We start from the raw sequence: 26,373 nt of genomic DNA, 5'->3' as shown, positions 1-26,373 counted from the left end.
CCTTTTAAATTATAGAAAATTTGTTTCTCAAAAAAACTTATAGAAAATTTAAAGTAATATTTCTTAAGCTTATGGATGACCTTAGACTTTTGGAAGAACCAGAAGCAAAAGAATATTGCTTTTCTCTTCATGTCTCTCTTATAAAGCACCTATATCAGTAAGGTTTGCGGGTCCCATTCCCATCTTATACCAAATGTGACCTTATATGCCGACAAAGTCGATCATATTGAAAACGGTGGTAGGTGTCGCGGCCAATGGTCCCATGGACAGTCCTAGCCACCACTGGCAATCAACATTGCAGAGAATTTAACACCGATAAAATAAGATATGTTATCATGTTGCACAGAAAGTACCAAAATATATACAGGTACTACCAAATCAGTACCGAATTTTTATTATGTTGTATTAGTGTGAATAAACTTCAATATCTCCTTAACTCTGTTGGATCTTGCAAGGAGATGTGCAATGCAAATAAATGAATAATTCTGGAATTATAATCCATGAAGATATGAAAACAATAATTTTTTGATTTGTCAATGAATGCAAAAAATCTGAAAGATGTCATTTATATCCATGTGTCATCATGACCACGAGAAAAAACATGTCTCGAATAAATATTTGACATCTGAAAAGATATTCTCGAATAAATGTTTGACATCTGAAAAGATTTAATATACCTATAAAAGGGGAACCACAGATCAGTATGAAACATTGACAAGTAGAGATTTCCACAATGAAAGAACTGCTACAGATTGGAGCAACTATTTTTCTAGCGTACCTTGCTCTAGCCAAAGGGGTACAAGAGAAGACACATCAACACACTGATGAAAAAGGTCTACAAGATATCATCAATCAATATGTTAAGAAGACCATTACGGTATGTTTGGCACATAATTTCATACTTCATTTTGAGAATATTTCTTTTGACTGGGAAGCAATTAACTGGAATTTCAAATCTGACCAAATTTGGTGAAGTCTTTGACTGTGTTGACATCAATCGACAACCAGCTTTTCATCATCCATTGTTAAAAAACCATTCGCTGCAGGTAAGTTACTTCCACTGCAATTATTTTTAATTTAGAGTAAAATGCATCAGAGGTACTAATTTTTTCGTAAAGGTCAAAAATTAGTCCTAATTTTTTGAAACTGCACGTTTGAGTGCTAATTATTTCATAAGTGGTTCAGCGCAGGTCCTACGGTGGTTCGGAAGCGTGCCTCCGGCTAAAGTGTCTATCTCGGCCCACATGTCAGGTGTCATGGTGGACTGTTTTTTGCAAAAAGAAAAAACCTCCTCCATGCTAGATATTTCCGTGACTAGTGGACCCACCTGTCTTCCCCCTCGTACTGTGCAGCTCGTGAGCGCTGTCCTTCCCGACCCGGCGACATGGAGCCGTCGGGACCTGCCACCGTCCTCGCCGTCCTGCTCTGGTCCCCCCCCCCCCCACTCCATTATTGTCCTCCCGAGCAGCACCTCCCTCTCCTCTTTATCCCTGGCGTCTCCTCCCTCCCTCTCCAATTTCCATTTCGTTTCTCCCCCGAACTCTCCCCATTTGATAGGGTTCTTTTTGCAAAAAATAGTCGAACTTGACACCTAATATGTGGGCCGACCCAAGTAGCCACGTCAGCTGGAGGCACATGCCCGAACTACCATAGGACCTGCACTGAACCACTTATGAAACAATTGGGACTGAAACGTGCAGTTTTAAAGAATTATGACAAACTTGGGACCTTTGCGGAAGCATTAGGACCTCTGATGCATTTTATTCTTAAATTTACTTGTATAGCCCTCACGTTATGATATATGGCACGAGTTTCCCACCTTAATATACATAAGACCATATTACTGGTTATAGAAAAAAGTAGCGATATTCGTAAGACCATATTACTTATTTGGTTACATAGATATTTTGACTTAAGACAACTAAAAATTGTCTTTTTGGGAAAAGGGGAGTACTTCGTTTATTATGGTAGAATCATGTGTAATTTTGTTATAGGGAGTGGCAATTTCTCGGTTGCCTGGTTTTTAAGCAAAAAATCATAAATCTAAGTTGACTTATTGAGACCTGAAGGCCATCCCCACTCTCTCCTCTCCCACATGATATCATGGGATTAAGATTCAACGGTCAAGCACGTCAACTGATCTCTAACTAAAAAGCAGTCAACTTCTCAATAGCAAAACTGTTTGTTATATGTTGTCTAAAATTATGTCAAATAAGTTAATCTCAAAATGGCATAAAAATGTCATAGAAATAAGCTATGTTACTAGATCTTATTGATTCTGACATATGTGTCTTTCCTTACTAAATAGATGAAACCAAGCTCTTATCCAGCAGGTTTCCACTTCAAATCTACATCTGCAGTTAACACAACACAGTCACCGTTGACTATGGTTGCATGCCCAGCACGTACTATTCCAATATTACGGAAAACTGATAAAGCTGGATCCATTCCCCTATTGAGCTCTACTCTTATTGATGGGGCCGAGGTATTATTTGTAAACCAAAGCAGATAATTTTCCATATTCTATTGTATTAGTTTTAAACACATTTAGAAGAAAAACCAACAGCATGCTCAACTTATTAATTCCATTGTTCACTTGAAAGTTTGGAAAACATACTGCTGCCACCACTGATTTAAGTGACGATGATTTACCATGTGGCATGAGAAAATGTGTTCCCTTGATCATACTCATACAAAGATTCAGTAACATTTGGGATAAAGTTTTCATAACTATACCATTATATATAGATAGCTGGTATCAAGACCGAAGGTGACATACATGGCGTGCGGGTATCACTTAACATTTACGAGCCAAAACTGAAAGGAAATGGAGATTTCAGTGCACAAATGTTCAATGTGATGCATGGAGGGGGTGGAGCTGTTGAGGCTATTGCCGCTGGTTCAATGGTATGCACAATGTGATCACAAAGTGTAGAATTACGATAGTTTCTGCAGGAATTGTGAAAGAGCATTTCCATCCCTAATGAGTTTTGGTGTTAATGATAACATAACTTGTGGACTAATCGTGCGCCAAGTGTTTTCAGATTTGATAACTAGTGTTGTGACACGATTCATCGCTCTCAAAAAGGAAAGAAGCGTATAAAAATTTACGGTTATTTATTTTACTGAGTCGTAGGAAAATCCGTACTATAAAGAAAGAGTTCATTTGGGAAAGCTTTGGGTGAATCAACTTCACGTACACAAATCTACTAGATTGCACCCACATAGAACCTAAACCTAGTTTTGAGTTGAGAGTTGCTTTAATCCTGCTAAGTCTGCCAGACAATTTCAGTTTTAGCCGGTACTACCACCTAATTAAGAGGAGGTTCCGGTGGGCAGAACTTCTGCCCAGGTACTGGTCATGTACTGTAACGCTACTGGAATCCAACTGCGTATACCGGTAGGAGGCCGGTAGGAGGGCAGAAGTTCTACCCCCTAGAACTTCTGGTCTGCCTCCTCCCAGGTACTGGTCTAACTGAAATTGGTCGTAACGGTTAGATTTCGAGGCTACTTAAAGAGGCTTCGTTCCCAACGGGTTTCCACATCAAGCACAGCCAAGAAAAACCCCTCTCTCACCCCAAGAACACAAGAGCTTCATTTCCCTTGATCTCCCTCCCTAGTTCCCCCCTTTGATTCATCTTTTGAGGATTGGAGGAGAAGATCAAGATCTAGGATTTCACCAAGTCAAAAAGTTGATTCCCCTTGTTTCCTCTATGGATTTTGTTACTCTTGGAATTTTGGGATCCCTAGCCGGAAGGTGTCACCTCAAGGCCACTAATCTTGTGAGGTGGTGCTTGTGGATTCGGAAAGGAGCCTCCAATTAAGTTGTGGGGACGTCCCCTTCTCCTTGAATTGGGAGCTTCCAATTAAGTTGTGGAGAGAGCCCCGGTCAAGTTTGTAAGGGTTGGCGTTCGCCCTCAAATAAGCCACTAGTGGAACTCACCTCACCTTTATGGTGTTGTGAGAGCTCGTCCCACCTTTGTGGTGGTGAGTTGGATAATAGAGTAAGCCTTTGTGGCGCCTCTACCTTTGTGGTAGAGCACTCCTCCAAACGGAGATGTACATCGACCCCAATAGGTGAAACTCCGGTGAAATCTTCGTCTTCCTGTGTGGTATCATTCTTGCCCCTTTACTTACTTGCAAAGCTTAATTGTTTATCTTGTGCTTCTGTTAGTGCTTCGGCTACTGTATCATACTAGGGGTGTTCATCATTTAGACGTTTTAGTGAACCCATGTATTGATGCTCGTATCCCTAAAAGTAAAAAGAAAAAGTAAAATTGTTAGTCGTCTATTCACCCCTCCCTCTCTAGTCGACCATACCGATCTTTCAAATTGTCACGGTTGTATTTTTGTATTTACGGTAATATGCATGTACTTCATATTATAATACACATTCTCGCACAAATTTCATACATTATTACAGCACATTGCAAATAGAAAAAAAATCAACTCAAGATCTTTCTACCATAGGAAATTGGAAACTAATACACATTGATGGCCAGTACGTTATCATTGCACAAGATAAACTATATATTGTCAATTTTATGCTGGAGTAAAGAATTTATGGAAATGCTTCATCCTACAAACAAGCTAGGACACTTTGACTTGCTCACTTTTTCTTGATTTTAACATTACCAAAAATCTATTCCAAACGATTGAAGAGGTATCCTATTTCATTGCAAATATCTCTAGTATTTGGGCTACCAATTACTACATTGGAAAAAGCAATAAACACGGAGCATATAAAGCAGAAAAAACTCATCAACTACTTATTTATTGATTTTTGAACCTTCTGTATTCATTTTTTTCTATACCAATTAGACAAATTAATGCAAAGTAATTAAAAAAATTATTTGTTCCTTTAAAAGGATAGAGTGACCTAGAAATAATGACCTAAATGTATCATACTTAGTTTTCCAATATGGGTCCAAATCATGCTAAATTTTTTTAAATAATATGATTTTTTAATCATTTTCAAAAATAATACGCGTTTTTCAAAAATTTCAAAAATAATGAGGCCTTGGCCTGGGCGAGGCCGATTGGGCCCAGTCGGCCTGGCCCAAGCCGATTAGGCCAGTCGGCCTCGGCCAGGCCGACTGCAGGCTGCCTGCTCAGCCCGCGGGGCCCCCACGAGGCAGTCGGCCTGGCCCAGGCCACTGACGCCTAGTTGGCTTAGCCCAGGCCGACTGGCCCAGTTGGTTTCGGCCAGGCCGACTGGATTCAGTTGGTTTGGGCCAGGCCGATTCGAAGTAATTCCATTTTTTGTTTCGGATCCTTGCGGTCTTTTGAACTAAAATACTCGACAACTTGGATAAAAGTAACACGCCGAATCCGATTGGAAGTAATTAGGCTTCGCCACTAGTTCATTGCATGATCAACGCATACATGGCCGAGGCCCATTTTTTGTCTCGAATCCTTGTGGTTTTTTGAACTAAAAGACTTGACAATTTGGATAAATAGTAACATACATCGATAATTTGCTGGACAATTTTTGTGTTGATTCTTTGCGGTTTGTTTGAACTGAAAGACTTGACATTTGGATAAATTTGGATAAATTAACATACATCGATAATGTGCTGGTTATGGAACCAAGGCACGACTAAATTAACATACATTGGTAATACCGCAATTAGACATAATTAAAGATAGCAAATACATTTGAAACACAAGCACTACTGAGTCCACTTAGGCCATTTTCCGCTCGTATCGCCATGTTCTTCTGCAGCCTTTGCCACGGCGGCACTTTCTCTTTGCCTCTCCCTTTCTTTCTCACGAGCATCCTTGCGTCTTCGTTCCTCCTCTTGCATCTCAAGCGCTTTCTCCCTGTTTTTCCTTAGTGCTTCGTCAATCCAACGACGTTGTTCCTCCCTATGCTCTTTCATCTCTCTCTCTTGCTCCTCTTTCTCCTGGGCTACAGCTTTTTCCGCACGCTCCTCCGTGTGGAAATGCTGCCATGCATTTCGGGACCTTGTTTTGATCTCTTCCACCACCCAATCCGGCATCTCCGTGTCAACCTATGATACCACATGCATAGGGGCGGAGGAGACTACAAAAAAGCCTACTATTACAAATCTGATATGACACAGAAAACATGTTTTAGAACACCTAAATGTGCTTACCGGAGGCTTGTCGTACGGCGAAACCAGGACAGGTGGTTCATACTCATAGTTCGCGCACATGAAAAACCTCATGCCCAGCTTATCTGAAAAATCTGTCACCTCCTTCACCTTGCATAGATTGCCGCACCAACACCTGAGATGTTCCACCCCCCGAGGCAACATCGCATCTTTCATCCTCCTCGGCCTCTCGCCCTGGTCCGAGCAAGACAAACTCATTGGGGGACACTGGAATATTGGAAAAAATAGTAGTGGGAAGGATGCTTGAATGACTACCGGAGATGAGGTATTTATAGGCTCTCAAACTCATTCTCCCGCCACCGTTTCCCGCCTCCTTTTTCGGCCACCGTTTCCCGCCTCCTTTTCCCGCCAGCGTTTCCCGCCTCCTTTTCCCGCCTGCGTTTCCTGCCACCGTTTCCCGCCTTTTTTCCCGCCACCGTTTCCCGTCTATTTGTATCTTCTGTAAGTATAAAAGACCGTCCATGGTATTGAAGTGTAGTCTCACCATTTCGTCTGGAAAGATGTCGTCCGGCTTCCCAGATGATCGTAGATTTTGGTCAGGTATGTCCCGAGAGCTATTGTGGTTAGTAGGTGATTTCAAGGTAGACAATAGGATAGTTCCATGGGACGAACTCACTAGTAGTGACACCCTACTAACTGAGCTGAGCCACCAATTATATAGGTGCAATTTCCCATTGAGGACTTCTGCAGAGATACGGCAAGAACTGCTAAAGTTGCACGAAAGGTGGAAGAAGCATAGTGAAGGTAAGAGTGAGTCATACCTACAATGGGCTAGAAAACATCCATTGTTATGGGTTGAAGAGGAGGAATCCGATGAAGATATCTTCATGCCAAGCAAAACGGGTAAGAGTTCTTCATCGTCCAAGGGGAAGAGTACTGCACCATCAAAGTGAAAGAGCACATCATCGTCCAAGGGGAAGAGTACATCATCGTCCGATGAAGATATCTTCATGCCAAGAAAAAGGGTAAGAGTTCTTCATCGTCCAAGGGGAAGAGTACTGCACCGTCGAAGGGGAAGAGCACATCATCGTCTAAGGGCAAAGCACTTCATCTTCGTAGGGCTAGAGTTAGGTTATCTTATTTTAAGTTGTTTGTTTTAATTTCAGTCTTTCTATTGCATATGTATTTCAGTCCTGCCCTTTTTTATATGCAAATGTAACTTGAATAAGAAGGCGGCGACTATGTCGTTGAGCCCTGCAACGCCGGCGTGGAGGGAGGTGACTCCAGGCGGGAACCCCGTTCCGGGAAGGTCGTCGCCGGAGATCCCCCTCACCCACACCTGGAGGGATTCCAGATCCACGCTTTCGCGGTTGAGGCGTGTCCTGTCCCCCGAACCTGTGTACATCCGCGCGGGCCGAGAACGCAGCTGGAGCGGCGCGACGCGCCGGGTGATGAAGGTGCGCGCCACATCAACGTCAGTAAGCCCCGCCAGCTGCAGAGCCTTGATCTTCTCCACGATGGGGAGGAGATCAGCGTCGCAGTGGTACCGGTCCCGCCAGCCGGCGTGGGGTTGCGGCAACTCGGTGGGCGGGAGGATGAACTCCTCGGGATCTTCTACGCGGACCCAGCACCAGTCCCCACGCCACTCCTTCTCGATCTTCTTCTCCAACTGGACGATGAATTCGGATTTCATCCGGTCGCGGGCTCGGAATACCACCCCCGCCGACATCACGTTCGCGTTGTCGATCCGGGGATAGAAGTAGTAGCGGAAGAGCGCCACCGACGGCATCACCCCTACGAGTGCTTCGCGGAGGAATTGGAAGATGGTGACGAGGTAGAGCGACGTGGGGTGGAGCTGTGCCACCCGCAGCTGGTATGACTCCATCAGCGCGTGGAGGAACAGCGAGAATGGCGGCACCAGCCCGGTGAGGAGGAAGCGCCCGAACATCCGGAAGTCATTGTCCTGGTGGTCGGCTCCCGCGGGGAGGATATGGGCTTCCCCATGCTCGTTGAACCGGGAAGCGACGGCGTGCTGGATCTTGGCCAGCACCTCGCCGTGGTAGCCCGGCCAGTAGAAGGCTTGCGAGGCCCTCATCTCCCGCTTCTTCCGGTCTTTGTCGGCGACGGCCTTGGCAGCCGCCTCGCTTCTGCCGGCCGCCGCTTTCCTGGGGGCCTTTCCCTCTTTTCCCTTCCTGGTGGTGGGAGGCGCCATGGGGAACGAAGGCAGGAGCTAGAAAGAACACTTGGGCGCAGGATGCGAAGGAGGTGGAAGACAAAGGCTGTGGGGGCAAAGTGTTTTCCCCTTGAGCAGCAGTAAAATCTTTATAGCACCTGACCGTTTGGTAACGGCCGGTTCCGCACCCTACGGGTGCGTGGGGATGATTCCTAATCAAAGGGAGTAATGCGGAGAGTGGTCTTAACTTCCCTGTTTAAGGGGGAGGTTATGGCGAAAAACACGCACCCACTACTCCGTCCGTAACGGCAGGATACGTGTGGCAGCGAAGAGACGCGCGCCCGAGGTATGTCGGGACCCACGCGTCGGTTGGGGCGTAGCCCGGCAACCGACCGGGGGAAAAGCTCGCCCAGGAACAGGTGTTGCCAGCCCACGCCCGGGGGCTACTGTCGCACCAGTGGCACCCGGGTACCACCGTTGCACGACGCGTGGGTCGCATCGCTGAGTTCCCGGGAAGATCTCACCTCGGGCGGCAGCTAACGGGCTGCCCGGCAAGCCACAAGCCCGGAGGGGCTAGCGGGGCTTCGGGGAATATTCCCGCCTGGTCGCCTCCCGGGAAGTCACTTGCAGGGAGGGAAGGTTCCCGGGCGAAGGTCCCGTCGTGAGGGCGGGACCAAGCAAGCAGAGCAGGGGCGCCACGTGGGCGTGCGCTAGGCGCCCGGTGCGTAGTTTCGCCAGGGCGAGGAGTGAGGCGCACGGCGCATTAAATGAGCCGACAGGAGGAGAGTTACCCGTCTAGTCGGGTGAACAGTGGCTGTTCAATCCTACTTGTTAGGCCACAGACCCCTAGCGCAGGAGTTGGCGCTCATGCATGCAGACCAGCGCACTGAGGGGGAGTTGCCCTATCTCCCTGTTCGCCACTTGTAAACCATGCACCGTGGCACCTGTGGTATCCCCTTGTCTATAAAAGGAGGACCCTCGCCCACGGTCAAAGGGTTCGGTTCCTTTTTCCTTAACTCTGATCAGCCTAAGGCAACACAAGCGGTAGCCCAAAGTAGAAAAGAATACTTAGCCAGAAAAAGATCACCCCGGGGCTTCCCCCCGGCAACCCTGTAAGCAGTTGATTGATCAGTGATATAAGCTCAGACAAGTAGGACGTAGGATTTTACACCGCAAGATGGCCCGAACCTGGGTAAAAAGCATGTGCATGTGCCCGTGAGTAGCGCTCTCGGCATATTTTGCGCTTCGCATTGGCCCCGCCGGCGATCGCCGGAGCGATCTCCGCAGCCCACTGCCGAACCTAAAAAGGGGGTGTCGGTGCACCCCCGGTGTCGGAGCCCACTGCAGGAAGTGTTGGATGTCAACATAGGTGCCTGGATTACGGGCTTGCAGTGTATGGAGGAGGCGGACCACAGAGTCGTACGAGTCGAAAAACGAACCAAATCTTTCCTCAAGAGCCCTCTGCTTAGTCCTCCAAGCCTTGCCATACGAAATGTTGTACTTAAACCTTACTCTGACCTTATGCATGATGGCCTTCACTTCCATTGCTTTGCTCTCCACTATCTCCGTGTAAAGCAATCAAGCAAGAAGCGTCGACGAGAGGTTACGATGGTTGTTAAGACAGTACCGGAACCGTAGTAAAAGACAAACTTCACTACACCGGACATCTCTGATGCCTAAAAAAATGTTTAGACGCGTCAAATACTAAGCAGTACGGCATATAAAAAATATTATGACGCGTCAAATACTAAGCAGTACGGCATATTACCGTCAAATATTAAACAGTACGGCATAAATAAAATCTAGCCTAATCAAAACATATTACTATCGGCCATACTATTTGGACGCATCAAATACTAAGCAGTACGACAGATTTAAAATATTAATAGGTGTCAAATACTAAACAGTACGGCATAAAAAAAAATCTTGTCTATCAAAACATATTACTACCGGCCATAATATTTAGACGCATCAAATACTAAGCAGTACGACATTAACCGTTGTCCAAAATAATGAGCACTACCAAACGCTAAAACATACTTCTGGCATCACCACCATTGCTCCAATCAAAACATATACATTGAAGCAGTACACACGTATCCTCATAAACATCATGTGTCTAAGCAGTACACACGTATCCTCATAAACATATACATTATAGGATAAATACGTGAGAGATTAGGATTTACTCTTAAAGCGTGTGAACCCAACCTCGAGCAGCCTCACAGTCACCGGATGAGCACCACCACCTCCAAACTCCTCCAAACCACCACCATTGCTCCAACTTTGCACCACAAAATTAGCTCTACATGACCAATGAAAACAGTAGATCGAGGTGTTTTTGGTTGCCAACTAGGTAGGGGATGCGATTTTGTGGGTTAAATGGGATCAAAGTGCACTAATTTGGGCTAGAAAATGAGGGCATTTGAGGAGAAAATGAAGAACACAGAAGAGAAGAAGCTGGTTGGGAGAACGAGCAGAGGAAGAAGAAGCTGGCTGAGCTCGCTTGGGCACGCACGGGAGGGATGGGAAGGGAAAGTGAAAAAGGAAAAAGGAAAAAGATTCCGGCCCGGAACCCACCAGGCCGCTTTCGGCCACGGCGAGGCCGACTAGGCTTCAGTCGGCCTAGGCCAGGCCGACTGCCTCGTGGGGGCCCTGCGGGCTGTGCAGGCGGCCTGGCCGAGGCCGACTGGGCCAATTCGGCCTCGCGCAGGCCGAGGCCGTATTATTTTTGATATTTTTGAAAAACGCGTATTATTTTTGAAAATGATTAAAAAATTGTATTATTTAAAAAAAATTAGCCCAAATCATGAGAGTACTCTCACCTGCAATTCCTGTAGTGTGCAATAGTGACATATAGTGCTCTGAGAGACTAGAGTTACTTGTTCAGTATAAAATGCAGTTCAGCATGGACGATACAGATAATGACTTTAATTTAAAATGAACCATAAACAATGATTACATTACTTAGATGGAATTCATAGGAATTTGTCCATAGATATTATTAATCTTAAACTGATCCTCATTACTAAATTTCTTAGATTTTTATGGAAAAAGGTTTTCAGCAAAATATGCATATTGCAACATATTCGCATTTTTAACAACAATGTTCATTTGAATAGCAACTGCAGATTGTTTTCGTTCTTCATTACTGTAGTACTAGAGGATATATTGGAAGCGAATCTAGAAATATATCAACTCTACAAAACACGAAAAATATTTTGACTTCATTCCTTTTTCAGGTATCACAGAATTTTGGAGACAGCTTTGCTAGGTTCCATATACTTTGGGTAATTATTTGCATATTGTTGAAAGTCCATTCATATATGAATTTATAACTACATAGGATATACCATTAGTATTAGTAACAAAAATTTCCTCCTACCTTCGACATGATTTTTTTTTACTGCAGCTCGAGAAGGACCAAAAAACTTGCATGGATTTCCACTGCCCTAGTTTTGTGCAAACAAGTGAGCACATTGGTGTTGGAGGAAGAATAACTCCAGTTTCTACCTACAAAGGGAAGCAAGTGGAAGTAACTTTACTTCTGTTCCAGGTATCTGTATGTACTTAAAATACATCATTAGTTACTCTAAGTAAAAGTTTATTTTAGCAACAAAATCTTTTACCAAATTCTACTTTTACACCGTAACTGTAAAACGATTTAACTTTCTCGCCTTTTCAACTTTCAAAGCAAGCAACTCATCATCCAAGAAACGCTATTTTCATTACTGTTTTTTTGGCTTATTGTCCATATTTCTTGCTTCAGTATGTTGGTCGCGACAAAATAAATTTTTGCAACTAGATAATTTTATGATTTCTTGACATGCAATTTAAGCTTATTGCATGGATGAATTGCATCATAATTTTCTTTACAACAATCATAGATTGCAAGTTAATCATAAATTCAGACGATGCGTACCAACTAATTTTATACCCAAGGTAGACATAGTGGTACCCTATATAATGCACGGTACATTAGAATTTCTTTAACATAGTGAGAAATGATGTTTTATGTTCACCTGTCTTAACAAGTTAACAGGTTCAGAAAATATGGATATTCTTTTCCTGATTGTGTTAACTATCAATAATTTTGTGTGCTTCAGTCAATTTGCCTTTTTAATATTTGTTTTCTTATCTCTTGGCATTGTTTAGGATCCAAGGATGAGGAACTGGTGGCTATTTTATGATACAAAACCCATAGGATATTGGCCGGGTTCACTATTTACAGAACTGAGAGACGGTAATGCCAATGTAGCAGTGTTTGGTGGATATGTTTGGGGTCCAATGCATGACCCACCAGAAATGGGAAGTGGACATTTTGCAAATGAAAGGGAAGGAAAAGCTGCCTATGCTAGGAATATTAAAAGAGTAAATATGAGGAACACACTTGCTGACTTGGACTTCGCCAAGACCTTCGCTTATTCTACTAAACCACCGTGCTACACTGTTGACTCATATAACCACAATGGTAATGGGGTACATGTCTACTACGGTGAACCGGGTGATTGCCACCCTTACCCTTCAGTGCGATAGATATTAATGCTTTGGCTAAATAATAAAGTATTTTGTAAGAAAAGTTACTTTTCTAAGATTAAAAGAATGAGTCAATGATGAAGATGTGCCAAGTGAGTTCCATTCATGGTAGCAGTTGAGGAAAAGTACTGTTGCAATCTTGCTATCCTTCCTCATTGATGATGTATCACAAGCTGTTCAGCTTGTAAAGGATCCATATTGTGATGAGCCCTGTCAAAGTCAGGTTTTGAGGATATCGGTTCAGTTTGTAGTTACCATGGGCAGTTTGTGAAGCTAACTATCTGCAATAGAGTCAACTATCACTGCCTAATTGTTCATTGAACTCCACAAGAAACCAAAGGAAATCGGCATGCTAGGGCTGTCACTAACATTTTTCAAACAAATATATAGGTAGCATCCAAAATGCAAGCTAGAAAAATCAGGAAATGTAGCAAAAATTGTGGAAGATCAGAAAAATGTTCCAGTGGTGTCAGTTGTGTGGAATAAATGCTAGTGAGAAGGTAAGTGGTAATTATTTTGGCACAAAGATAAGGCAGAATATTAATCAAACTATCAAAAATTCGCTTGATCCATTCAATTTATGTCGCTGTTAGTGCAGTAGAAATCTGAACGTGATATGTGGTAAATATATTTACACATTGATGTATGTGGTGTACTGGTGTATATATTTACTTTTTAACTGATCTTTCATGCAAAAAAGTCACCTTTTTGTTGCCTGATATCCATAAAAAAATCGGCAATAACGTTTGCTCCTAACATTTTACTGAGTTGGACACGTTAAACATGTTGAAAAATGGACATAATTTACAAGCCAGAATCACTTTGCAAGAAAGAAATAAACCTCATATGTATCGAGATGGAATTATCTTGAGAAGCTCAATGATGAACAGGAGTGTTTTATCTATCAACCCTTGGCTCCTCAGAATAAAAGCTAGATCCTCTGCGGCTTTGCCCCTGCAAGAAAATAGTAAAAAGAAAACTATGTGTGTATGTGATCCAATCATCAAATGTATTGATACAAGTACATTGAGGTAAAAATATTACTGAAAATGTTGTTGGTTTAGGACCTAACTCGTTCAAGTCATTATCTGGGTATCCAAGACCCGGTGGTACTATTATCCTGAAGTGTGTGAACATAAGTAGTAGTTACGAAAGTTGTGACAATAATTCTCATACTAACCTTTAACCAAATTATGGCTTACGAATTTTGCGACACCTTACCTTCTAACCCTACCCCAGTGGATGCCTGACAAGGCCTCCTCAAATGCTGGTATGACCTATAAAGTCAGAAATTAATTAATGCACAAATAATGGCTTCAAAATACTCTCTTCAGGAAAATTAGTAACAGCTGAATGGTAGTTGGAGTTGTAAACAGCAATTAGATACTTTGTACAACACGGAGTATGGACATGACAGTATAGTATTTTACCAGAAGTTTAAGAGCGGCAGTCCAAAGTGACTTTAGTCACTCCAGTGAAAACTGAACAGAGATTATTTTGGAGGGCTTCATCAGCCATTCTCGTTCGGTGGAAACATTTTAATTTATCATAGCAATGTACACATTTGACTCAGATTTCAATACCTTCTCATACTTTACATCACTGTTTCTAGATATAAACACTCTCATATTTTACATCCCTTGCCTTTCCAATAGTAATGTTTTTTCACAAACATCCATCTCTAATCCTGTAAGAACCCATTTGCTTCAAGATATGACACTACTTGATCTGCCATCGATTTAGGTGCAGCGCAATCTCCAACTTTGCATTGTATCACTATCTGCAAGGGGCAGTTCAACGGCACAATCAGAGAAGTGAAGAGTCATCATAAAAAAACAAGGAACCTTTCTCACAAAGTAATTGGTATTGAGGTAGTACTAATATTGTGATGCTTTTGACCAATTATGCAGAGACTTGATACTCCCGAGTTGTGTAAAGATTATGCTAACCTCGCAATCGAAAGGTGGTTCATAAGGATCATCTATTCCAGTAAACCCTGTGGATGATTATCATAGTAAGATTTGCAAAAAGTAATCAAAGAAGCTATAGCATATTGGTTCTTTTACCTTTGATTTTGCCCGAACGGGCAAGCTTGTACAAGCCTTTTGGATCCCTAGCTTCACATACTTCAAGTGGGACATTTAGAAATACCTACAGAAATAAACTCCTCTGTGCTGGTTATATTTGGAAGAATTAGCAGAGCGTTTGAAGTACTTCCTCCGTTCCAAAATATAAGGCATGTTTGACTTTTCAATCTTGAATTCACGATTTTGACTACAATTTTCACTTGTAAGTTATAATAGGCCTAAAGATTAGGAAGCAGACATATGACATAAAAATATTGTGCACAAATACAACGACATTATTCTTAAATTCTCAGTCTATACACTAGCACATATAGGTGATCGAAGTTTAAACGTTGACCACATGAATAATAAAGCACCCCTATATTTTGGAACAGAGGGAATAGATCCAATGTTAGAGCAGATATACCTCAATGAACGAAGAATTGTGCACTAAATTACGGCAAGCATTTCGATCACTTCTGTAGGGTGATATCAAGCTAGCTATGCAGATAACGCCAGCATCGGCAAATAGCTTTGCTACTTCTCCTGAAAAGTTGGACACAGAAAGAATTCAACTAGTAAAATGGCAGTGCAGAAATTGATCATAATGGAAAAGTTTTCTTAACTAAACATACCTACTCTACGTATATTTTCGGCACGGTCCTCTGCTTTGAAACTGAGGTCTCGGTTCAACCCATGCCTGAGATTATCACCATCGAGGACATAGGTCAGATGACCTCTGGAGTACAGCTCATGACTCAGCGTGCATGCTAGTGTGCTCTTTCCTGAAGTAGATGTTAAGATCTTGTCATGATATATTATGACCACCACATTTTCAGTATATGAACATGATTATTAGACCAGCTCATACATACCTGAACCACTCAGACCAGTGATCCACACAACACAACCCTTCTGGTTTAGAAGCTTCTGCCTCTCAGGCTGCCCTATTGGACAGTCATGCCACAGGATGTTTGTCGATTTCCCAACAGTTGAAGTCACAAGCCTGTCGATACCTGGTAATTTCAGACTCGTAAGAATTTAAAATGCTAAATCTTGTATACAACTGCATCAAAAATTAATTTGAAATGCTACACCATTCTGAATCATATTTGGCTATGGTGTTTAAGAATATTTGGCTGCATAGAAATGTTCTTGATGTATGAACTTCCATTTAAGAGTCCCTCAGTCCCAGACATCTCAACTCAGTATCATCAAACTCTGTTTTTGTCAGCGTTAACAACAAGGAATAAGCATATCAAGTTTTTCATTTGACACCCTTAAGTTCTGCCAAGAAACATCATTTTGATCCGACGGATTGAATTGCACAATCCAAACCAGTGCAGGAACGGTTTATCAAGTTCGTACCAAGATTAACTAAAGAATGTTCCGGAAATGAAGAAGTGACAGCGCAACCTGTCGTGATTTTATCATTGTGAGCAGCATGGTTGAACTGAAGTCAGATTGCATAGAGACCAAAAGGTAAGAATCAATCTATCTCAAATGTTTTCCCTTCTTTTTTACTTCTAGTACTTATAGGCTATCATACAGTACCTAGTTGTGCAATCATTATCAGAAGCAGAGCAAGGCAGTAGCCTGAACCAGCATTCTAAAATTATGCAATTCAAGTCCCACTGAACAAGACACTGACAGTGATCTCCCATAAACAACAAACACAAATTTGTAAGGTATTTAATTGACTACTATCCAACCATCCCTATAAAATATTGAGAAAACAAATCATTTTCATACAGAACTTTGTAGCTTATTGATATCGACATGCAGGGCACAGATGTATTCGATCCTGTCAACTTGTAACGAAATTCCTGTTGAGTCTTGAGCATAACGATCATGTACAGCATACTGGAAATTACTCAAGTAACCAAATGTCCTAAATTGCCACGCGAAACCTGTACCAACATCATTGAAAAAATGCAAGGCCCGGTGGAGAAGTTGTTACACTGTGTATAAAAATTCACAGGACTACTGACAGGCACACTTCAGCTATAAGTCTATCAACATCACCCAAATCGTTCTCATCTGTACATGCGGTTCATTGAATTTATTGATGGAGTCAGACCCAGAGTCAGTAGGGATGGTTTTCAGGATTGAGTATCCACAAATATACTAATAGAGACCATGTGTGGCACATGGTGAGGAAGACATCTGGAAATTGGTTGGGACCCCAGAAATAGGATTAGGAAGTTGTCATTTGCCAATATAGTTGTACTGTTGACGCATTGAATTTGTATTTTGCTGTTTCCTACCAGTTCTAATCTCCAAATAAATCTAGAAACAACTAATTACAATGCAAGCAAACAACAATAGCATACAAAAAACAGAGTGCCCATGATTCACGAACTAGTTTTACAGTAAACAAACTAAGTCTGATAAAATAAAATAAAAAACTATTGTCCGGTAAAATTTCATTTTAAGAAGAATACACGACGGAAAGTGCCAGTACTTATTGAGTGTTCACCATGGAAAGTCTTGGTAACTTTTGCTAGAGACCTACTCTATATGATTTTTTTTACAGACTAGAGACCAGTATGATTTTTGCACTTCCAACACAAAAATGTCTGCATTCCGCTAGTACTAGCACTGTAGTACAACCTACATACCAGAAGCAGAATAACAAAACTGATCAAATCAATCTCGCATCCTTATTTTTTTTCCATTTCCGTTTAAAAGACATAATCTTAACTCATTCCATGTAAAAAACCTAATCAGACATTCCTGCCAGAGATATATAAAAAAACCAAATGCACGAGATTTATTTATCATCTGACAAGTGAAATCCTGAATTAACGGCAACGGAAACGAAGAACACTCGCAATTCAGTCTCAAGGCGCGCGCGCGCACACACCTGCCACGGCAGACCCATTGACGCGCTGCTTACCGCCGGCCACCGCCGCCGCCGGGGGCGACACGGCCTCCGGCGCCGTCCTCCTCTCCCCGGCCGCCGCCGCCGCCACGAGCCGGGCACCTCCCCTCCTGAAACCTCCGGCCACGCCGACGGGCCGCGGCCTCCCCGCCCACCGGCCATCGCCGCCGCCGCCGCCGCCGCCGCCGCAGCACGGCCGGAAAGGAGCCTTGGCGAGCATGGCGCGTTCCGCGTGAGCAATGGCGTCCGGTGTCCCCGGTGCGTGACAAGAGTGAGACACACGCACGCACGCCTTCAGCTATGGAAATATTAGTGTATTTTTTGGAGAGAAATTGGTGATTTGAGAAGAAACCGCAGAGTGTTTGCTATTTATAGGGTGACGGAATGGGGTCACTCTTCAGCTGCAGACTTGGCTCATGGAATACGAAAGGAAGAATCTGCTAAGTTTCACTGTCAGTCATCAAAGGAATCTTCCTAGATTTGCCAAATTTGTTTTTATTTCGAGTTGGAAATCGTTTTAGTTCTAACAACATTTTTTGAGCTATTTCATAATCTGTCGTCGGAGCATACTTAGTAACGAAAGGAAACAAAACTACTCTCTCCGTTCCATAATTCTTATCGGAATATTACATGTATCTAGACGTTTTTTAGAAATAAATATATCCATTTTTCGGCATATTTGAGACAAGAATTATGCAATGGAGGAGTACTAGATTAACCAAAAGTTAGTTTGGCAAATGGAATTATCATAGTCCATCCCAACACCATTAGAAAACCTCAGTAGGCTCAAAAGTATTCAAGTATTTTTCAGATGCAACATTAGTTGAGTAGATTAATAATTATCGTAGGACTTGTAACGAGTTTATGAGATTAAGCTCCAACAGCTATTTAGATTGTTGGATTTTGGAGGGTTTCAATCCTTTACCTTTTTCCCCTTACAAGGGCTCTCGAGTCAACAGGATTAATTGGAGTTATAAATTCTTACAAAAGCAACTTTTATGCCATCAGTTCCATTAGGGATTTTCCTTAAAGAAGTCCAAGTTTTACATGTTCAGAGATAAATAAAGTTGTCATTTTCCTCGATTTGAACAGACAAATGCCACCCGCCAGCGTCAACTGCCAATGAAGGATTAATGTGTATTTTGGGGAAGTTGCAAACAAGAACGGAAACGTCATTAAGTACGAGGACAAGAATTGCACCTCACTCGCTCCCTCGACTTGTTCCTGACCATGGTTAACTATGCGGGCAGATTCATTGAACCTGAATTCCAGCCGAGATAAGTTACAGCAGGCGGTGCTGAATTCCAAGCAGGATGGATGCTTCTGAACATTTCTTCACAAGAAAGAATCTATACTTTTGTTGGAATAAACGTGCAAGTTTGGTACGACACCGTTTGCAAGAAGTAGATTGTGACGATCATGTAGGACGAGTATGCTTGGTGCCGTGAGACCTTTATTTTGTACTCTCCGTTCCATGTTAAATACCGAAATATTACATGTATCTAGATGTATTTTAATATAAAGATACGTTCATATTTAAACAAATTTGAATCACTTAATATGGATCGGAGGAAGTAACATGATATTCACTATTTTAAGAAAAATAATATTCCCTCTGATTCTAAAGTCTTGACTCAAATTAGCCTAAATATGAATGTATCTATTCTTAAAAAGCGTCTAGATATATGTAATATTTCGACAACAATTTAGAATCAGAGACAGTACATCGGTCTTCTCAACAGGTGACGGAAATGGGTTTGGTAAGAGATGAAGAGGGTTTCTAATCTCAACACCTTGTGTTTCTCAGGTCTATAGAGAGGCTTCATGGCAATTACACCAAAGGTGGTGGTGGTTAGCAAAGACATATGCTATGTTTGCTTTCAGTGCAAGTTAGTTTGCTTGGTGAATGGTTTGGTTTGGTTTGCCAATTTTGACGAGAAAAAAAAAATTAAAGTTAGCAGAAGGACGTTGGCTTGCTAAAAAAATTGGCCGTCAAACGTACTAGTTGTACTGGATGCGGCTTCGGTGCCATGGAGGTTGCCGACACGTGGGAAGAAAGGATTGATGGCCCATAACGTGTGAGTTTATCAATTTTTCTCTTTTCTGGCTTTGTGAGCTAACAGTCAGCAACCACATAGCCGTGTAGTACCTGTTTAGTGCCTGCCCAATGTTGCTCAACTCAAGATCCACAATGGCTGGACACCTCGTTAACAATCAGATAAAAGCTTACGGCACCAATTAAAGTACACCCTCCGTTCGAAAATAAGTGACGTGAATTTGTATAAGAATCTATACAAATCTATGTCACTTACTTTATGACCGAGGGAGTAGAAGCTATAGCTATGAGTCTGTGACTTTCACGCAGCAATTAATTTGCGATAAGCCAGATATAGATGACATTTTAACTGACGAAAAAAAGGGTTAATCTGCATTAACTCTTAACAAGACTATATAACTACTCCCAGATCTGGCAAGAACCATGTGCATATCAGCATATATATGGAGTACCTACCACATCAAGTGTAGCAGAAGATAATCTATTATTGATGCAACTTTGGCAACTTATTGCAGCATATATACAAAATGGCAACTCATGATCCACTACTGTGTAGTGCTGCTAGCACTTGGCATGACCAAGCTACACTTTTTGGCTTTGGTTACTACATGAAACAATATCTCTCTTATCCAAGGTAAAGCTTTCAGGCAGCCCAAGCCAATTAGCATCAGATGCCAGAGCTGCTTAATGGAAGATGGCAATTTGGTGATGTTACTTATTGTTATTTATTTTAAGGATCTATTTTCCTTGGGGAATTTTATCATGAAAGGCCAAGAAATAACAAAGCATACTTCCATACTCTTGCTGTGGATCTATATTTTAAGTCTGATTCAGAGGCCCCACAAGAAAATATGTGATTCAGAGGGAGATTAGAATATTGCTGTGATGGTCAGAAAATGACTGGAATAAATTGACCAAGGAATCATCATCATTGGTCAGTTATTTGATACATTATTTCCTTACTGCGTATGGCAAGGTATGCCCTTGCTCTAGCTTATTTGATATAAATACTTACCGTATATGGAAAGGCTAGGCCTTGATCCAACTTACAAGAAGGAACTGGATAATTCAAAGTCAGGGTTAAGATCTAACAACACATGCACCATGCAACGAATTTGACTTGACACCAACCCAGCTCCAGATTACAAACAATTCAGCCAATTCGTTTGAGATTTGTCACTCTTGGTTTGCAGCAGTTCTCAGAGCGAGAGTGAGACCGATGTCCATACCATTGTAGGCGAGGGGCGCATACATCCATGTCTCGTCAGAGCTTAAGACCTGTTCAGAAAGAAAAAGACAGAGAGTATCAGAACAATACTTGCATGTTTGAAATGAATTATTCGTAGCACACAGAATTAAGAAAATGTGCTTATTCTCCAACTTCAAATCTAACATGTTTCATGTGTTGCATTCTGGATGTACTTCTATGTGTCGCATTCTGATAGTACTTCTATGTGTCGCGTTCTGGATGTACTGTGACATTTGCACGAATATTCTAGAAATGTCCATTGAACCATTAGTCGGAAGGGTCAAAGAATTCAGTGTTACAAATGGAGTCACGCCATATTATGCTCCGTTCCAATGTTGATTTGGCTTATATAGGACGTAAGCAAGCACCTTTATTTGCAGCTGCAGAAACTTGACATACTGAACTGCTTCCTCCAACATTGTGCTGATGTCAACCTGCAGAAAGAATTAAAGCATTAGATGGGGTGTTCATTAGCCAATAAGTAAGTCAATCAGTTATCAATCACTGAGAGAGTGAGAGCTTACTTTGGTGCCATTGGGAATCAGCTGCTGCAGTACTCTCAACTTCTCGTTGATCCTCTCTCTTCTCTTCTGTTAAGAAGCATCACAGTTGGCATCAGAAAACAGAATCATCTATATTACAAAATACGAGCAAAAAGTACCAAAATCATGTGTTGACCTTTGCATAAAGGCTTTGCATATTCTTTGAAGGCCGCTTACAACCACTCGTATTGTCACTCTGGTTTGCAACAATGGATTTCTCAGATGTTCCAATTGAATCTTCTCCCGAGCTGCAGCAGGAGGAGCTCTGATTGAAAATGTCAGCATTCATCTGATTATCGACTAGGCTGGAACCCAGAGCCTTTGATACCTAAGATAAATTGCAGTAGTGAGAATGTTAGACCAGTCGAAGTCCAAAAACAACTTACTTTCAAGAGATTATGGCATAATTTCACTTTCACAATACATAACCATTACCGATGGAACAGTCCGGGACTTCTTTCTCGTCTTCTTCATCTGCTCATCCATGTGCGATATCCTCTTGTGACCAGTAATGCTCTGATGCTGGTGATCAAAGCATGAATCCATGCCGGTGTCCACCGATGGCGCTGCACCATAGCTCTCATTATCGACAAGAGGAAGGAACAAGCTGCTAGGCAATGTGCTAGCTGTGACACAAGAATTGCCACTGGTGTTTGACGAACAGAGGTTGAGAGCAACATCACTGTTGCTCCAGAACATGGACTGCAGGTGAGCAATCATCTCAGAGTCCTCGCTCCTCGCATCGATAGAGCTCCAAATAGCTCCACACTTGGCCTCCATTCTATTGATCTTGAGTCTGAACCTTCTACTGCAGTTTCTAAAACTCCTAAGATTCTAGTGCAGAGACTCTTGAGTCTTGACAATGTTTATGTGAGCAAAGTGGAGGTAAGGACATGTACATTTATACTACCTTTTCAGAGAATCTTTTCAGAGATATATATTTGACTAAGGTTACATCATACTCTTAGTTAGAGCAAGAATGACAACTAAGCAGAGTAGTAGTTTATATCTTAAGGGCAATGGCCCATACCCTCAAGATCTTCAACTTCAAAAACTAGAAAGATTGCATTGGGAATCGTCTGCCTATTGAGCAATCCAAAGAGGCACTGCTATCTCACTGATGCCTCCAAGGAGTACCATGAGACCAATAAAGTCATTTCCTGGTTTAATGAAAGAGAATAGCTAATAATAATGATAACAATGTAACGCGATCAAATGATTCATGTTGGTAAGTACTCCCTCCGTTCCATAATTCTTGTCGAAATCTTACATGTATTTAGACACTTTTTAGGAATAGATACATCCATTTTTTGGCAAATTTGAGACAAGAATTATGGAACGGAAAGAGTAATAAAGTTGCAAAAGAACGACAAAACGATATTGGTCAAAAACAATATATCAGTTCTAATAAATGAAGAGCTGGCAAGGAATAATAAATTTTTGAGTGGAGATGATCATGGAAGAGAAGTGCCCAGAGATCTTAAATAAAATATCGTACATCAAGATAATATCAACTCAGTTTGCAACTTTGTGTTTCTCATTGTGAGAATAAGCTTTGCAATAGTTTGTCATACCATATGGTATATTGTTGCTGTGTTGCATGAAGCCTAACTCTGCAATTAACATTATGCAAGTATTTCAACTCATATCCAGCTCTTGTGTGCATGATAGAAACTTCACACACACATGTACTTGCATTTTCACATGGAAACCTTGACAGTTGCCATTGCTGGCAAGGAAAACATCCATGTTGAAAAAAAAATGCCATATTGAATAAATAAGATGAAGTCATGAAGTCACCTAATTGGTGTATTAGGACAGCTCAAGACGTGCTTAATTTCGTATTAAGAGTGCAAACGCGTTTCCGTAAGGCATCAGCTTTCCAGCTGGTATTAATTAAGGTGTCGAATGATTAAGCAGCTAAATTCACAAATCAGTGAAGATTGCTTTGAATATGCTCCTCTAAATAGGCCAAGTTCATTATTGCCTTCCCAACATACAAGCTAGCTGTTGTTCGGTTTGGTCCTACCACTTGAAAGGATAGCCGGGAATATCCAAAGGCAAGCATTTATTAAACCAACTGTGAATAATTTCAACCAATTATGAATAACTTCATTTGGACAAGAAAAAGATTCCAAAAATAAATAACCCACACGGTTGCAGAATGCAAACTGGATCATGAAATAATACGTTATTGGAAAACAGTAGGCAAGTGTAACCAGGACTACTAATAATGCAATCCCAACTTGATTAGCCTTAGTATAACATGCAGTGTGAAATGCGAGCAAGATCAGGACACAACTATGAAATTAAGAAAAACCGAGGAAGCATGAAGACTTTTTAATAAAAACTTAAGCCACTAATTTTATTTTAATTCAACTGATTTATACCCAAGCTAAGAACATTTTGAGTTACTAATTTCAAATGAATGAATGCACAGAGCCATAATATTGCAATTACACATAGCACAGGAAGAACAAAAGTTACAAAACACAAACTTTCTGAGAGCATGTACATCAGAAAATACGTTTTCAGAACTGGTCGGTGCTTCGGCAAAAAGGAAAAAAAAAAAACAAGTACATGCTACATCTTATCACAGAAGGGCAATAAAATCCGAGATCATAAAATCTTGACAAATGGGGTTCATCCCAATTTTGCTGCTTCAGACAAACAGGATGATCCATCCCATATTTGCCAAGTCAGAAAAAATAGCAAGGCAGCATCATAATCAACTCTAGGAAAATCTTGGAAAAACATGCAATCAATTGAGAACAAAACTTCTACATTGTGATCTGGAAAATATTCAATTACAAATAATGAATACAAGATTACAATAATGAAGTTAGGCTGAAGCAGTGATACACACACTAATTGTGTTTTACTAAGCATTTACCACATGGCATCATAGTACAGAAACTTGGAAATAACCTGTCCCACAGAAAACAAAATACAGTTCACATTTTGTTTCACTGGGTACAGTGATCCATACAAACTAGCTTAAGAATTAAGATCAACTCTTTCACATTGCAGTTTCCATGTGCAGAAACTATATAGTAGTGTCATCCAAAAGTGAAGCATGACACAGTAATATATAACATTGTACACCATAACACCAAGACAGCATTGTAAGTAAGATCAGGTAAACCAGTTGAATAACAAAATATTTGAAGTGTTACATAGTCAGCTTAACAACCACATGGTTCGCACCAAAACTCAAACAAGTTTACTATAACAGCACTCCAAACAAAAACTAACAGCACAAGTAAGCCTTCATCGATTGGGATCCATTTCTCTTAAGCAGGTGACGACCTCAGGCATAGTAGCAGCGGAATGTCTTCAACGGTACTGCACAGAGAAAAAACAAGTTGTTGAGAGCCTTATCTTTCAAGACTAAAGCTGTTGAGACCAAGTCTCCATGATGTACATGACAACAAGTGCATTTGGTTTAGTTGGCCTAGTCTATCAAATAATGTGTTGTTTGTCACTAGGTTAGTATATTGAGTTGGTTAGTACCCATGTAAATGTACAAATTAACAATTGATCGATGAAACCATTTGTGTTGCATTAATTCTTAAAACTCTTACAGAAGCTTGTGAACTATAACTACACAAACAGCTCCACGGATGTATAGACGCATATAGAAGTGCGTATAATTGTAATTATCACAACTTTATAGAAGTGTTCTGAATCAAGAATCATCAGCACAACTAAAATGGGCATTTCAAGTGACCAATACGAAATAAAACTACTCAAAACTTGTTTAACAACTGCACACAAATAAGGGAGCATGATAAGCTGAGTATATACCTTGATGAAGCCAATATCCTTGGCGTTGCTGCGGAAGCACTGCCTGCAGCACATGAGCCCGTACTTCCTGATCAGACCATGAGAGTTCCCACAGACCCGGCTGCGAAAATTGAACAAGCTTGATGTTACTGAAGATATTCGGTGTATGGCAAATGAATCTCCAGGCCTTCTAAATATCGTTAAGGTTAGCATTTAGAACACATCATAATCTCTCAAAGTGATGCAGTGTGATCACAGAGTAACACACATAAATGTCACTACAGACGAACACCACATACTAGCATCACAGTATTATCCATTTATCTCCCATGTGATGCAGTAGTAGCATGACTCAAACAGAATCACGAACAACTCATGCTAGCATCTACTTTGAAAGGAGAACGTGAAATTACACAGAGAACGCCTCAAGAATTGGGGTTGAGGACAGTTTCTAGCAGAAAGATACATTAAGCCTCGCATACACAGCTATCACCTATCAAACAAGGACAGCAAATCAGACAGCTGACGCAAAATGATTTCCTAGCCAAAAAACCACTGAAGAATTACGACAGAATAACCAAATTTAACTGCATAGTGCAGACTGCAGAGATAGAGCGCTCTAATGAAGCTGCGAAACGAATCCAAACAACTACAGTAATACAACCAACGCATCACATCCCACGACCGTTAGCAGATCCATGGACTATTCTCGCCATCACGCGGATTGGTCAAACGCCTATAAATTCGCTAGCAAGCAGTCTTAAGTCCATGACCGCGCACGGCGATGGTGAGAGAGAACGGGGTGCAGGGCAGGGCGCATCGTACCAAACGCGGGAGCCGGGGCCGTAGTTCTTGGGGTGGGAGTTCCACACGTTGGAGTGACCCATCGTCGCCTCGGCCTCCGAGGTCGGTCGGTCGTTCCGGGTGCTGCGACGGCGGCGGCGCGCGAGCTCGATGCGTGCGAGGAGTTTGGGGGAGGGCGGCGGCGGCGGCGCAATGGCGAG

At 41.8% G+C, this 26,373-nt stretch overlaps 4 protein-coding genes across 6 annotated transcripts; 1 reads left to right on the top strand and 3 right to left on the bottom strand.

Moving 5' to 3' along the window:
• The first annotated feature begins 733 nt into the window (after positions 1-733).
• LOC100824929 lies at positions 734-12,786 on the top strand. Its single transcript, XM_003575754.1, has 7 exons — positions 734-879; positions 962-1,046; positions 2,309-2,485; positions 2,749-2,907; positions 11,493-11,540; positions 11,663-11,806; positions 12,406-12,786. Exons 1-7 carry the CDS (start codon positions 734-736, stop codon positions 12,784-12,786), a joined length of 1,140 nt encoding a protein of 379 aa, XP_003575802.1.
• A 1,477-nt stretch (positions 12,787-14,263) lies between these two features.
• LOC100824622 (adenylyl-sulfate kinase 3) lies at positions 14,264-18,084 on the bottom strand. 2 transcript variants are annotated; one of them, XM_003575753.4, is made up of 7 exons: positions 17,719-18,083; positions 15,728-15,868; positions 15,488-15,637; positions 15,280-15,398; positions 14,853-14,937; positions 14,736-14,782; positions 14,264-14,566 (listed from the first exon to the last, which is right to left on the bottom strand). In XM_003575753.4, exons 1-7 carry the CDS (start codon positions 17,954-17,956, stop codon positions 14,468-14,470), a joined length of 879 nt encoding a protein of 292 aa, XP_003575801.1. In that variant the 5' UTR covers positions 17,957-18,083; the 3' UTR covers positions 14,264-14,467. The 2 variants fall into 2 exon arrangements, with proteins under 2 accessions (XP_003575801.1, XP_024318448.1); XM_024462680.1 differs by lacking the exons at positions 14,264-14,566; positions 14,736-14,782 and having other exon boundaries at positions 14,835-14,955; positions 17,719-18,084.
• A 2,705-nt stretch (positions 18,085-20,789) lies between these two features.
• On the bottom strand, positions 20,790-22,765 carry LOC100824317 (transcription factor bHLH84). Of its 2 annotated transcripts, XM_024454907.1 has the most exons (6): positions 22,246-22,765; positions 22,019-22,149; positions 21,720-21,911; positions 21,566-21,631; positions 21,410-21,475; positions 20,790-21,070 (listed from the first exon to the last, which is right to left on the bottom strand). In XM_024454907.1, the coding sequence occupies exons 1-6, from the start codon at positions 22,361-22,363 to the stop codon at positions 20,969-20,971; spliced, it is 675 nt and encodes a 224-aa protein (XP_024310675.1). In that variant the 5' UTR covers positions 22,364-22,765; the 3' UTR covers positions 20,790-20,968. The 2 variants fall into 2 exon arrangements, with proteins under 2 accessions (XP_024310675.1, XP_003575800.1); XM_003575752.3 differs by having other exon boundaries at positions 22,019-22,752.
• A 1,908-nt stretch (positions 22,766-24,673) lies between these two features.
• LOC106866610 (40S ribosomal protein S29) lies at positions 24,674-26,373 on the bottom strand. The gene is made up of 3 exons (XM_014902037.2): positions 26,195-26,373; positions 25,391-25,490; positions 24,674-24,928 (listed from the first exon to the last, which is right to left on the bottom strand). The coding sequence occupies exons 1-3, from the start codon at positions 26,254-26,256 to the stop codon at positions 24,920-24,922; spliced, it is 171 nt and encodes a 56-aa protein (XP_014757523.1). The 5' UTR covers positions 26,257-26,373; the 3' UTR covers positions 24,674-24,919.

This window comes from Brachypodium distachyon, chromosome 4 (assembly GCF_000005505.3).
Source record: "Brachypodium distachyon strain Bd21 chromosome 4, Brachypodium_distachyon_v3.0, whole genome shotgun sequence".
Taxonomy (NCBI): Eukaryota; Viridiplantae; Streptophyta; class Magnoliopsida; order Poales; family Poaceae; genus Brachypodium; species Brachypodium distachyon.
This window is presented reverse-complemented; position numbering and strand designations above follow the sequence as displayed.

Coding starts and splice junctions, on each gene's coding strand:
- LOC100824929 (XM_003575754.1), top strand. CDS start 734: ATGAAAGAACTGCTACAGATTGGAGCAACTATTTTTCTAGCGTACCTT. Junction 2,486..2,748: donor CTCTTATTGATGGGGCCGAG/GTATTATTTGTA, acceptor CATTATATATAG/ATAGCTGGTATCAAGACCGA. Junction 2,908..11,492: donor CTATTGCCGCTGGTTCAATG/GTATGCACAATG, acceptor TTCCTTTTTCAG/GTATCACAGAATTTTGGAGA.
- LOC100824622 (XM_003575753.4), bottom strand. CDS start 17,956: ATGCTCGCCAAGGCTCCTTTCCGGCCGTGCTGCGGCGGCGGCGGCGGC. Junction 15,869..17,718: donor CAATGGGTCTGCCGTGGCAG/GTGTGTGCGCGC, acceptor TGAAATTACCAG/GTATCGACAGGCTTGTGACT. Junction 14,783..14,852: donor CCGTTCGGGCAAAATCAAAG/GTAAAAGAACCA, acceptor AATCATCCACAG/GGTTTACTGGAATAGATGAT.
- LOC100824317 (XM_003575752.3), bottom strand. CDS start 22,363: ATGGAGGCCAAGTGTGGAGCTATTTGGAGCTCTATCGATGCGAGGAGC. Junction 21,476..21,565: donor TGATTCCCAATGGCACCAAA/GTAAGCTCTCAC, acceptor TTCTTTCTGCAG/GTTGACATCAGCACAATGTT. Junction 21,071..21,409: donor TTCTGCAGCTGCAAATAAAG/GTGCTTGCTTAC, acceptor CTTTCTGAACAG/GTCTTAAGCTCTGACGAGAC.
- LOC106866610 (XM_014902037.2), bottom strand. CDS start 26,256: ATGGGTCACTCCAACGTGTGGAACTCCCACCCCAAGAACTACGGCCCC. Junction 25,491..26,194: donor GGCCCCGGCTCCCGCGTTTG/GTACGATGCGCC, acceptor CAATTTTCGCAG/CCGGGTCTGTGGGAACTCTC.